General features: G+C 31.4%; 1 protein-coding gene across 1 annotated transcript; it reads right to left on the bottom strand.

Annotated features, from left to right (window-relative positions):
• Positions 1–3,665: 3,665 nt before the first annotated feature.
• On the bottom strand, positions 3,666–10,217 carry LOC132725721 (uncharacterized). The gene is made up of 4 exons (XM_060710908.1): positions 9,400–10,217; positions 5,770–5,882; positions 5,263–5,480; positions 3,666–4,670 (listed from the first exon to the last, which is right to left on the bottom strand). Exons 1-4 carry the CDS (start codon positions 9,522–9,524, stop codon positions 3,960–3,962), a joined length of 1,167 nt encoding a protein of 388 aa, XP_060566891.1. The 5' UTR covers positions 9,525–10,217; the 3' UTR covers positions 3,666–3,959.
• Positions 10,218–14,731: the final 4,514 nt, after the last annotated feature.

Raw genomic sequence — 14,731 nt, 5'->3', positions numbered from 1 at the left:
CAACACAACCATGTTATCAGGCCAGGTCAGCCAGTACAATCATGTTATCATACCAGGTCAGTGAGGGATATCATGTTATCATAATAGGTCAGCCAACACAATCATGTTATCAGGCCAAGTCAGTCAGCACAATCATGTTATCAGAATCGAGATAGGAAAAGATGTCTTAAATATTGCATTTTGGTTTGAAAATCCATTCATAAAGTTATGCCAGTTTGGTAATTTCTTTTTTTCCGGAGGACTAAAATCACTCAGGCATGACATATAAGTAACATATTGCAACTTAAGGAAGGTATGTTGTGCATAATTTATGATAAGAAACCTTCAGTATTAATGGCAATATGGCATATAATATAGACAGTCGCTGTTTTTTTTTTGTTGAAAAATGCTCCTCACCCGTTTTCCATTCCCAACAAATAATTGAAAAATGGAGCATAAACAATTAAACAATTAAAACAAACAAAATACATCTTGCTGACATTTCCAGAACATGTCCTCAAAAGTACTATACATGGCAACACCAATGTCCTATGTGGTTTAAACTCAAGTATAAACTATTGGAAAAGATTCAAGTGTGGGTCTTTTTGATTTTGATTTCCTTACAACCAGCTGTATTATTTAAACAGGAATATAAGTTTTCCCATTCCCCTTGAAGAAAACAGAAACAATGTCTTTGTTTAATTGTCTTTAATGGTTTTTAATGAATGTTAAGGAATATAAGTATTCAAATGGTAAGAACCTGTGGCTCTTTGCAACTTCAGTTATCACCGCACTTCTTAAACATGCTTAATAACGGGTAGAAAATTTGAAGATTTCCTTATTCAAACAATGAATATATGAGGGGGACAATGCGTTCTTCTTAGTATTTGGTTTTCATTGTTAACTGCAAGAGGATGTAAAATTTGGTTAACTTCCCATTGTTAACAAAAGAACTTCTTAAAATTTAGTAGAGTAGACACTGGTACTTGTTAAAGATGAGTATTTTGATTAAATTAAGTACTGTACAATTTGAGTATTTTTATAATTTCTTTGAAGAAAAAGAAAATACTTGGATGGAGCTTTTCACAATTAATAATCCTGAAACTTAAAACCAAACAAATTTGAAGTTTGATTGAATATTTGTGATGAGTTTGGCAATATTATGATTCGGTAGAATACCACGAAAATTTACAGTATTAGATTTGCGTTAAGTTCGCAGTAAACATACACTACAAAAGCCATTGTGTTTTTTAAAGACACTTAATTTGATAGTGTAGCGTTATTTTAATATAAAGGAGATAAAATGTATGTAAACAAAGTGGTATTTTGACTTCTGTTCAAAATATCTGCACATGTACTAATCGCTTTAACACAAAAGAAAGCAAAAGATACCTCGGCTGAATGGCAAATGTGTATTTGTTTGGAAATTGAAATATTAAGCTTTGGAAAAATAAAGATAGTAGCATTTTTATGCTTAATATGCCTATATGATTTTATTAATTAAAATGTTAAATGTGTGATTAAATGCTAGACTTTTAATGCTAAATTTTAAAATAAAATTCATTAATGAGTTAATTTTTTTAAAGCTGCATGCCTCCAGATGAACCATGATATTTCAAGAAAATCAAATGTAAGAAAAAATTCATTTGTTATAAGAACAGTAAAAAGATTCAAGATAAAAGTAGTAATTTCCATGTAATTGGTCATTATGACCGATTTTGCAGTATTTTTCACCATATTTCTACTGCGTTACTAACACAGTAAGGGCTATTTTTGCATATTTTGACCTCTTTTTTGGTAATTTACATGGGTTGTATGTGCTGTTTGCAATTTGAAAATTATTTTTTTATTCTCTTCACAATATTTTACTTTTCAATACTTAATCAAAATTTTTATGACAATTAGCATTTATCTGGAGGCGTGCTGCTTTAATAAGAATATGGCGTAATGTTAATTTTCATGAATACAATTTCAGCATTTTTATAAAAAAAAGTAGAAATTTATTTATTTGATTCATATGGAATATTGAAAGACAGAGAAGTTATAAGGTTTTTCATGATTTAATAACTCAAAAACGACTTTTATATTGAAGAAATTTTACTATTTTCTTTCTTCTTTTCGTTGGGATATTTAGTCACGAATACTATACTACTGTCAATATCTATTGAAAAGTAACAATGACCGCATTGTGTCTTTTCCTGTATAATGTTGTGTATACTGTATATATATATATACGACTTAGTGACTGGACACACTTCTTGGTTACATCGCCAACCATCTATAAGCTAGCTTATTAGCTTACCTTCGTTACGTCAATTTTCAAAATTTAAAATAAATTTTCTTTTTTAATATTAAGATTAAAATCAATCCTGATAAGGAATATTCTAATTTCTGTAGACTAATTTCCAAAAGTTACCAAACATGTTACCGCTTTCGTTCCATTTCAATCAGAAAACAAAATAATACTAAGAAGGTTATTTTAATTACATTGACGAAATGCAAAAACAACAACAACAAAAATGATTTAATGTTTAAAGATTGTTTTTTAAATATAATTTATACTAAATTGATGTTTCTAACAAAGGTAAATTGTTACTAAATGTATATTAAACAACGGCTTAATTTTGACCAATTTATTTTGGAGAATGACACATTTCTAACGCAATCATGTTAGATATAAAACAAAGGGTAATTTGTTTTTGTATCATGTGTTAACAAATCACATCCTAGATGACGTGGCTATAGTAAAATGACTAAGTCTTTGTCAGCATTTTTCCTTGTATAGTAACATACATGACCTAAACATATATCCATTTGTATATATTCTTTTTGGTGCATTTATGTTATTTATTTAAACTACCACCCCTTAAATGTAAAATAAGTAATACAAATTTTCACTCATATATCGGTGGGAAGTTTAAATAATAAGTATGTGCATTTCTGCACGTGGGTGTTTTACATCTGCAGTTATAGTCTGTTTCTATATCATTTGTATTGAACCAAAGTCATCCCAAAAGGCAAAAACGCGTACTGCGTCTGTTTAATGGGTATTATGACTATTATCAGGTTCATTTGCATTGTTATAAAATATTAACTAATATTCGAGTGTCCTTCCTACACAATCGAACTCAAATAAATATGTATAGTTACATATTAGAACGAACTTGACACACTGCCAATTTGACTTTGCGAACGTTTGCGTGCTTCTGCACGTAGTGAAATATAAATGGTAATGGACTAGTTTATATACTGTGAAAACGTACACACCCTGTCTTACAAATCCCTTATAGGTAGGTAAAGGTTAAGATTAGATTAAAATATTTATTTAGCTTGATTGTGAAGAAAACTTGTAATTTATTGAAGCACTCTAGAATCCCTTTCCTGGAACTAACCAACATTTGTGTCATATTTGGAAAGGTGGGACTTGACCCTGTAGTGCTTCAACCTAAGATCACGGGGTTGATAGGAAGTCACCTGAACCACAAGGCCACCCCCCCCCCTTTGTATTAAGGTGTAATGGCATATCAGGTCAGTGAAAAAAGTCTCTTAATAATTCTTAGCACCAATCTGTTTCCTATTGTCATCTATCACGAGATCAGTATACATGTATTACACTACATTTACAAATCGTAATCATTTGCATATAATATTTCTATTTGTGTTCATATTATACACGCACAGAAGCAAATATTTTGATGGCACTGGTCCACTTTTACTTGGAAATTCAGTATACATTTTTACATACATTAAACATGATAACACTCCAAATATCAACAATAAATAAATAAATATCACAGTTGATCATTCTCTAGTTAGAATAGAAATACAAATGTATAACAGTATTACAAAAAGTGGCAAGACATTCACGACAAAGTACTGTTTAAACATTACACTGTTTTAACCAATTTTAAAAGGTTTTTTTTGTGTATGCACAACCTGTAAACTCACAGTTTGCTTTGACAAAACTGAAAATCGTGATATCATTTTGCTAGACGCCTGTCAAGCCTTTCAATAGGTTTTATATCGTCCCTGGTTTGCAACCATCGTCTGTTACCACTTCGGTAATCCCACTGTTCACCCCTGGTTGGCGCCGTCCGTCTTCCGGCAGTAGAAAGCCGGTCGTCATCCTTTCTCCAGCGTCCATTTTCATAAGCGTTATCCGTACTTGGTCGAAAAACAGGAGAATATGCTGTATCTCGTCGGAATATTTCTTCGCGATCTCGCCGCCCAGGTTGTCGTCTGCGGAAAGCATTTCCTCCATGCCTGTATTGCGCAACAAACTTATCATAATCAAATTCTTCATCTTCATCTAAATAAACAGGAACATACTCCGGTTGAAATCGGGGACTGTTTCTAATATGTGGAGTAGCATGAACAAAACACCGACCTTGTCGTGCAACAACTCGGACAGTTGTCCGTTCAAATTGACCATATTTTTCAAGTAACTCTTTTACCAAATAATCAGGAATTTTAGGAAATCCTAATGAACTTTCAATCAAATTGATTTGCCTTAACCTTCCAAAGTATAAAACTCCTTCAAAGGCAAAGTCTTGTAGAGGTACTGCTACTCTTGGGTTTCGGCAAGGTGGCCCAGGAAGAACCTCTCCATTTGGTCCGTAATAGATATGTTTCTCCTGTGGTGGCCCGGATGGTGGTACATTGTGAGGGGCTAGTTCTTGATTTGGTACAGTCTGGAAAACATGAGAGGATGTTATTTATACTTATGTAAGTTACTTATATTATTTCCTAACCAATAAAACATATATTACAGATAAAGATTAACAGCATTTATAAAAAAAGGTTGTAAAAAGTGAAGTACTCGAAAAGTACATAACAAGCTATCATAATTATTTGGCATGTCTTGTAATTCTGTAGGAATTGTATTCAACTTCCTTATACTAATTATAGTGGAAGCGTATTGTAAACACTAGCCATAATCGCATATTTATATAATGCCTTAACTTAGTTAAATAATTAGTTGTTTTTTCAAGCCACTTTAACTCAATTGTACTTGTGAAGAAATGCTTTACGTGCCTCCTTCATGTACTATTTCACGCAGTAGCAAATATCTTAATAGAACTTAGCTTCTATACATTTAAAAGAAACCTACACCCATTGTAAAATTCCAACCAACAGTAGTCCAAATTAAAGATTTTGCTGTAAAAAACTCAAGCTTTCTTGTAAATCGATAAATTTATGTGAATACGTGAATAGGTATGTTTTGGTCGAGGGCACCACATCTATATCTATATGGATGTAGGTATTATGTCTACAAAACATTACCTGTTGTGGTGGTGGTGGTGGTTGTTGCTGTTGTTGATTAATGACAGGTTGTATTGCTGCGTTGGTATACTGCATGTAATGTGGTGAACCCTCTATCGGTGGTATCACAGGGTACTGTCCTTGGTCGTAGTTGACCATGGTGTTTGTACTGGCCTGTTGGTACAGCTGGTCAAATATCTGGTCTCTCACTAACCTTGGTTGTTCCGACACTATGTTACCTAATAAACACATAGTCTTTGTTATTTATATCATGTAAAACATATACAAATAAAAAGATATTACTCTTCTTGCCTTGCCAATGATTATTCAAAGACAGGGCGATCAATTGATTCAAATTCCATGAATGATAAAAATGGCTGCACTTTCCAAACTAATCACATGAACTGACAAATAACATGTTCTTTTATACCCTTTTATGTAAACGATTAATATAACATTTGATTAAAACACCATAAATACATGCAAATGAGTTTAAGATAATATCAATAACAAAACTTGTTTAGAAACCTTCTATGGTTGAGCGCACTGGGGCTCCTAGCCACGCGTTCCTTCTCCCTCCAGGTAAATCTTGATAGGCGTATTCCTTCGGAACCACCGACTCCACACGAGCATTTCCATATCTACAAATATACAAAAAATATACATAGCAATAATAGCAAATGAGCTTGTACTTGGCAATTGATTTGTGTCCTGACGCAAATTTAAAACATTAATTTGAGTCAGTGACATTGATTTTCTTAGGTTTGTACAGTCTTGGAAAATTTGAAATACATAGTGAGAATCTATAGCATAATTTGTATCAGTTTTAATGTTATATAAAACAATATACATTTATGTCTATATACGGGTCAATGGGATTTTATTCAAAATAAGAAGCTGATTTTAATTTCAAATGATATACTGACGAAACTATAGACAAATTCCATAAAACATAATAACGCTATAGCCAATGAATATATACGTACTTGACTTTAACCTTTTTAATCAACCTACTTTACTTGACCTTTTAATAAACGTGCTTATACAGTTTTTATTTAACCCTTAACTATACACGTTAAAATGTACGCGCTTTATTTAAACCTTAAAATGTACGCGCTTTATTTGACCCTTTAAACATACGGGATTGATTTGTCCCTTGAATATATGCGCTTTATTTAACTCTTAATTATACGCGCTTTATTTGACCCATAAACATACGCGCTTTATTTGACCCATAAACATATGTGCTTTTTAACCCTTAAATATACGGGCTTTATTTGGTTGTTTGACCTTAGACTAATAAAAATATGTGATGGTCTTTCCTGGCTTTGAATTCAATGTTATGCAGCCTGCACGGCAGTGTCTGGCACGTGCATATGACTTTGTATTAGAGGTATCATATAATCAGGTCGTTATTGCCACGAGCTTTCACATTATATATGTTCTAACTCGGGTGTAAGTACTCTGAATTTTAGAAATTCATTCTGTAATTAATTAATAATTAGTTGTAGCCACCACAACGTAAAATAAGGATTCGCACGTGGCATATCCATGTCACTAATGGCGAGTATAGCTATCCACTTATAAATATTCGTCACTGTGTACTTTATACATTAAAAATAATTATTATAAACAACTCAGATTTGCGATGTACTTTCATTTATAAGAATTCCTGGTGTAAACATAATAAATAAAAGAAATGAAACAGAAAAACGTCGAACAGGAAAACATACTTGTTATGTTCAGAGAATAAATAAGGAAGTATGAAAGTGTTGTGATGTCAAGGTACACGACAGGACATTTACATGTAACATGATACTGTTTGTTGTCATTTCTTAGAATACATGTACATGAAATATGTACTTTATCGTGTAAAAGAGTGTTATGAATATCATTATAGCGCTATATTAACTTATTGTTAATAGTGCAAAGTATAGATAACGTTTGTATGGAGAAAACTATAGAATGACATAATTTATACACTATTGTATACGAAAAAGAATTAATGAATATGAACTGATATAGAATGTACTGAACGAAAGCGCACATTTAAACGGAATAATTGAAATAAACGGAACCATTCATAAAATCACGTACTTGTTTATTGATATATAATGTACAAGGAAAAGAAAGATATGAAGATCGCACTGTGGTACAAATGTTTTAATAAAAATTATTTCTTAGAAGGAAAATTAGTAAGAATTATCTTTCTGATATTGATTATGCATTTAAAATGTTAAACCGTCGTAATATAATTATTTTTATGTACTAGTATCCACCCCCACCCTACACACACACACACAAACAACAACAAAAAACAATGCATTATTTATACATGTAAACATTGATACTAATATCATTATTAGAATGCCACAAATTACTATAGGTCATTTTTATATTACTTTCAGAAACAATAAAATAACGTTGATATAATTTTTATTTTGATGCATTCATAAATGTACACCTAACATGTACGTATTGAATATAGATTTATATCAATTTATAAAATCAAAATCAGCGGCAATCTGATAAGGCAGTCTAGAATTCTTTAGGTTAATAGCTGTACTTGATGGAAATAATTTATATCAACAACTTTTCGAGCTGGTTCGAATTTCATCAGAATGCTAATTTTAATGAACATTTTGAAATCGTATTTGAACAAAGAAAGTAATTTACACATTGCAAACGGCACGTGCAATCCACTTAAATTACCAAAAAGAGGTCAAAATATGCAAAAATAGTCCTTTCTTACTAGGGAATATGACGAAGAAAACCGTTAAATCAGTCATTAATCGCATATTAAATGTAAATTATTACTTGAATCTTGATACTTTTTATTTTTCTTAACATTTTAATACATTGTACATTTCTCAAGTCTGATTTTCTTAAAATATTTTTGCTCATCTGGAGGCATGCAGCTTTAAGCTAACTATTAAATCTACATTAAATAAAACATCAGGTATTTATATTTACTATGGAGACACACTGTGTAACATGTAACGTACCATTCATATATTTAAAATCAATATTTTTAGTGTACTTACTTTACTTTTGAAAACGGTTTAATTATACAAATGTATTTAACACATTTCTAAATGCATTGCGTGCTGACTTATGACTTATGGTTCATTTAACACAAAAAAACACATTTTTCGCTATGAGGAATTGGACAAAACAAATCAATGTATAGGTTCATATAGGCTCATACATCATTTTAAAGCATACACATTTCATACACATTTCATACGTATTCTGTGTTAAAACATATAATTTTTATAAATATACTCTGCTGGTTAAAGTGAATTGGTCTACGATGTGCACATTTTCCACGAGAAGTTCAAATATTGGTAAAAAAGCGATAGAAATGTATCATATGGATAGTACTATAAAACATTGCTTAAAAAACAACAATGTTGATACAGTTCTGAGAGATTAGTATGAACATTTCTGATTTATAATAATATATTGTTCTAGAACATTTAATTATCTGCTGTATAAATATAATGTTATACGGGCGCATGAATCTCACATTTGCCAACAACATTCATATATGAGCCGCGTCATGACAAAACCAACATAATGGGTTTGCGACCAGCATGTATCCAGACCAGCCTGCGCATCCGCGCAGTCTGATCAGGATCCATGCTGTTCGCTTACAAACCCTATAACAAGTAGATAAACTGATAGCGAACAGCATGGATCCTGATCAGACTGGTCGCAAACCCATTACGTTGGTTTTGTCGTGACGCGGCTCATATAATTGAAGAAAAAGAAGAAGAAGAAGAAAACTTAAACATTTACGTGTATCTCGTTATACATCAAAACTAATAGTACTACATAGAAAAACGTTTTGTCACGGTTGGTATTAAAGCAGCACGCCTCCAGATTCATGCTGATTTTCATCAAATTTTTGAAAAAGTATCCAAAAAAATATTGACAAGTGAAAAAAGAAAGTAATTTACACATTGCAACCCAAAGTTTAATCCAAGTAAATTACCAAATATGGTGATAAATACTGCAAAATCAGTCGTTCATTGCACATGTAAATCATAACTTATTATTGTAGACCTTCCATTTAAGACCAATTAACTTCAACATAAGCATGTTTGATATCATTATTGATATAATAATTATTAAATCATGAAGACTGAAGACTACCTGTCAGGTACTTGTCGAGGAGCTTCTATTGTGTCAACTTTTGGTGTTTTGTTTGCCTTTAAATTAATTGGTGGTAAATAAACGAGCCTTCTGTCACCGAACTTTGTGGACACGTTCTTTGCCATCGAGTCAACATTTGAAGATAAACTCCAAGTGTTAATCTAAACAACTCGACTTTATTCCACTGCTTATATCATTTACGATCATTAGATACATGATTAATACTTAAATGAATTTTCATTTTCGATTTTGTTTTGTTGTTTTTTTTTTTTAACTTTATACTCAACGACTTACATTTAGTTTGCTACAATAGTTGGTGGTTATTTACAATGTTTCTAAATATATATTTGTTTAGTTCATCTTTTAAGTCATTTGAATATTTGAATACTCGCGACCAGTTGTAAACAATAACTGTAAATATAGATTTATTTTACACCATAAGACATCATTATCATCTTATTTTATAATTATATAAGACTCCAGTTGGAATATAGCTCCAGTAACGTATATAATACAGCTCCAGTATGGTGTAGAATTTGTTCCAATTAATTTTAATTAGATCAACCACTTGACTCGTTCAACTAGGCGTGTACAATTTCATAGAAACAAAAAAGCTAATATACAGTTCACTGGCACATTTTTTAATCCATATGATTATTTATCTTGATATTCCATATCAAACAAATATATATACAAACATTCCAATATTACTCTAGTATACACAGACACACACATTTTGTTTGCAATTGTCGAATACTGGATATATGAATATGTATTCTGAATTGGGCGCAATTTAATATGAAGTATTTCAATAACCTCTTCAAAGGAGGCGATGAGAGTCATAATGTACATAATAACGTATCTCCTTTCGGAAATTTAAACTCTTTCAATTTTCTAGCTTTAGATATTTAGTGTTAGGTTTATTGATTTCAAATAACGATTTTCTATCAATAAATTTTCAATCACGAGTAAATATAAGTATACGGCCATTGAATGCGTAATCATTGATGTAGAAAGTTGCATTGGTGGTAGTTCAATGAAGGACTTGATAATTTGTTTGAATAAAAACCGAATAAATCATCATGTATTTTAAAAACGTGTTTATCTATAAGGTTTCGTTGCGCAACCATTACCGGATTCCGGCGAAATATGAGGTTAAAGTTTGATTTCTTTATATCAAAAAAGTCTTAAGGAAATGCTAACGTAACGTCAATTTCTATATTAAATATTATCCACAACGTTATCTGCTTAGATATAAGCATGATTTAAATTCACATGTTGATTTATTTATTGTTTAAAAGATAACGTTTACTTATTGTTACAGAGGGTAAAGTTTTAATAAATGATAGTGTTAGATGAAAATTATACACTTTTTGGCAATATTTTACACTTTGGAAGTTTAAACTTCCGGAGTTTCAAATTCACATTTTGTTCATGGGAGAATTACAGTTGATAGCCAAATAACTTAATTCTGGTTGCTCACTTTTAATTGTAGTTTTAGTTTGAACAGAGACAATATGATTTTGAAACTGTCGCTGAAGGCTGTTTAGTTTAAACATATTTATATAAGCTCGATTAGATTGCGCAACAAGCTCTTGCAATTTATATAAATCACTTTCGAGTCCGCTTTCAGGAACTAACCAGTACTACTGTTGTTTGAGGAAACATGATCGTGACCCGAGTAGGGCTCGAACCTGAGAGGCAGGCACTATAGGACACCGCTCCTCTTTAAGACAAAGATTGATTAATTACCATTGTTCTTTTTCTTTATTTGCTAATGTTGTCACTAATATCTTATATAAGAAAATTTCCGTTGTGTAGTTGTCTTGAACATAAAATTATACTCCGTTCTGTATAATTTTGTCATCTTCAACATATATTTTATTTTCTCTTTTATATGAAATTCGTTTCTTGTATAAGAAATATTACATGCATTATATATTAATGAAACGAAATACTTTATTTTTTCTCTTTTCTGCTTAAAGGTTTTGCTTGTAATCTGTGTACATTGTACATTATCAAAATGAAAGTATGAGACACTAAAACCGTGTACTGATTTTTATGCTGTAAGAAAATGTAGTGTACTAATTGTAGAAGATTGTATAATGGAGCATGACTTGAACAAACACATTCTCTGTAACTTTGCTTTATGTACATTATGTATATATTTGTCAGTGTCAGCGTTAAGTTAGTTACAATACATTACATTTGAACCAGTTATTACTTGTATTAATTTATAACATTTTTTAAAAGATAAACATTACTTGTTTACTTAATCTTCAGACCATGCATTTCATGTTTCAGAAAATAAAAATGAAATTGAAAAGAAATAGATTCAATTTTCATAAAACAATCATTTGCACTAGAGTCCATTGGTTTATTAGTCAATGATTTTTTTTCTTCTTCAGATAATCCGTCACAAAGAGTATAAAGTACTTAGAAAAATGTTAGAAAATCTACTTGTACTTTTCACTAAGCGTACGTATACGTAGGTAATAAAATACTGTTAATTAAATAATTATAATCACTCATGTTTGCAGCATATATTGTTGCACATTAAACCGCATGATAAAATCAGCATACTAAAAAATATATATATTGCAAGTATTCAAGAACGTATGAAGAGGACGTACTTATGATAAGTCTGCGAGACTCCGGTATTAAACTGTAGTCGTTGTAAAACGATATGATTATAATTAATTCGTGGATATCAATGAAAATGTTCCGCTATATTACCAACATAAATGATGCAAAAAAGACTATTAATTAACATAAACTACAAACCAAGACAACGGGAATAAAAACTGAAAATAAAACACAAAATGTCAATGCACTGGTGTTACTGTTTAGGTTAACGCATTAAATCGCGCAATGGTTTCTACGCCATCTTTGATTCGGGGGAACTAAATAGAATCGACAAGTCTGCGAACACTTCAGTCTCAAGTAGTCCCTCTTCAGTAAGCAATATTCATACTCTTCATTTTGGAGGTAGTTACCTACCGAGCAGCTGGTAAATTCATAAATACGACCATGCGGCGATGACAGCTTCGAAGGTAAAATCAATTTAAAGACCGCATCGTCATAAATACCGTAATAATGATTTTGACAACAGCGTTTATTATAATTAGTAAACGGGTATAAAGACCGTACCGCAGCCGTTTACGTGAATCTGCTGGCATCGAAAAGACTGGCAAACTTAAGAACAACACATAAAATCGGAATATAAGAGATCCGTGGTATTTTTATAGTTATATGGTAAAAAATGAATAAAAGCGAAAATGGCTCTTTATTGTCTATTTTTTTAGAAATATTATGGCTATTAATTGATTTATGGTACATTTGTATATTGGTAAATTGGTCGTTTGATTTTAAGCGAACGCTGTATGTTTTATTTTCTTGTTCAAACGCTTTATCAATGATAGACTGTGGACAAAATATTATCCAAATTTTCCTGTAAACTATCAAATATAATAGGTAACAATTTCAATATTTTAGAGAGCAACATTTTCTATTCTGAAAAAAAGAGAACTAAGTTGAATAGAAAGAAATGCAGTGAATATTGTAAAAATAAAAGTTTATTAGATTTATACAAAATATTTGGAATGTTTAAGATGTAATTGTTGGACACACACTATAAATATCGATGGTCCCAAATGACAATGTTCATACTTCAATGGCCGTTAAATATATTCAGTTACAAATGTGCACACGGGTTCTTGGAAATTCTGTATACATACATGAAAAGCTTGTGGCAAATTTGGTACGAAAATTTGCAGAAATGTATTGAACATTCAATTGTTTAACTTGTATTGAAATTTGATAATTACCAGAATGGTTTCGTATACATATCGGATTGTGAAAATGTTTTAGTTGCAGAATTGTGATTTAAACGGTTTTTGTCGGTGTTGTTGTTGTTTGTCTGGTTACGTGACTATTAATTTAATCTCGTCGAGACTGCATGGACCCGACGTAACGTCATTATTTAGAGGTTAATACTTGGTTGATGCTCGGCATTATGCGATAATGGCCCGAAGACGTGCATAATGGCCTGAGGGCCTCAGGCCCGAAGGACATTATGGACTCGAGGGCCTTTATCGCATAATGCCGAGCAGCAACCCAGTATTGTCTTTAATACATATGTCCGGACAACGCCGTTGGTTGTCGCCCTTTCTAAGAAACGGACATTGAAATTTTGTCAATGTAAACAAACATATGTCATTCAGTTTAGAAAACATGACAAAACAATATAAATATGAGACAATGTTGTTTCACTGTTGTTTATATCTATAAATACTCTATATATTTTTGTGAGAATAACATTTCGTGCCAGTTTTTTTTTAACATTTGTCCCTTCAACTTTAAGAACGGTTTCCGAGACTTATGCCATCGATCCGATCCTTTTTACAACCGTCAAATTGAAATCATTTTTGGAAGTTCTTAGGGTCATGTTTTGTCTTGGTTAGAGTTTTTGCATTTTTTTTTTTTAGTTTTTAAATCTTCTATGTTAAGCTTTGTTAATTGAGATTGATTACGTCATTTAAACTTAAAATTTTTGTGTTCAAGTGACTACAGTCATGCAACGTCAGCAGCCATCTTGAAAGTCACTGAGAGTTGATTATGTCATTTTGCGAGCGCACTCATTCACTCGCCAATTATGGAAAAATAATGCCGAGTAGCAAGGCGGCCGAAATTGCTTAATGACCTGGATTTTGCCATAATGGCCCTGAAATACCCTATATTTTGTTACTATATATAGTTACATAGGTATTAATATATTATTATTGTTTTGGGTTTGGATGATGTTCTAGACAAAAATTCTAGTATTAAATGGAAAAGCAAAAAGGCATAAAAAGATACAATTCTGCAACTTTTATTTTTCACCCCTCAGCTGCATAACGATCAATTTTCAGTTAACTGTAAACCATCGTGTTGTCAATATATTTTTACCAAATATGCCAATATTTTGCTATAATAGGTATACAAAATTTCTATGTAACCGAGTGCACTCTTTATCTGGTAACTGTGTTAGCTTCTTGAGCATGTGTTACGGCCTATACAAAAACAAAAAAGAACAATAAAAAGGGGGAAAACAACTAAAGGAGCTCACCATTAGGACCTTGAAATAACTGTTTACGTTTTCATTGTAGTGCATTTATAATTATCAAGTAATAGTGACATTATTAAAAAATGTGGATTAATCATTACTTGTAAGTTAAATGTTCAAACCAAATATATGTAGCTATAAAATGATATATATACTGTAATTGTAGAAATATTCGCGGGTTTCAAATTTTCGCGATCTTCGTGGTGACAATGTCTTTGTTTTGTATAA

The sequence above is a fragment of the Ruditapes philippinarum genome, unplaced genomic scaffold (genome assembly GCF_026571515.1).
Source record: "Ruditapes philippinarum isolate M1 unplaced genomic scaffold, ASM2657151v2 ctg564_1_1_1_1, whole genome shotgun sequence".
In the NCBI taxonomy this organism is placed as follows: Eukaryota; Metazoa; Mollusca; class Bivalvia; order Venerida; family Veneridae; genus Ruditapes; species Ruditapes philippinarum.
Note: the sequence above shows the minus strand (reverse complement) of the source record. Positions and strands in the feature narration are given on the sequence as shown.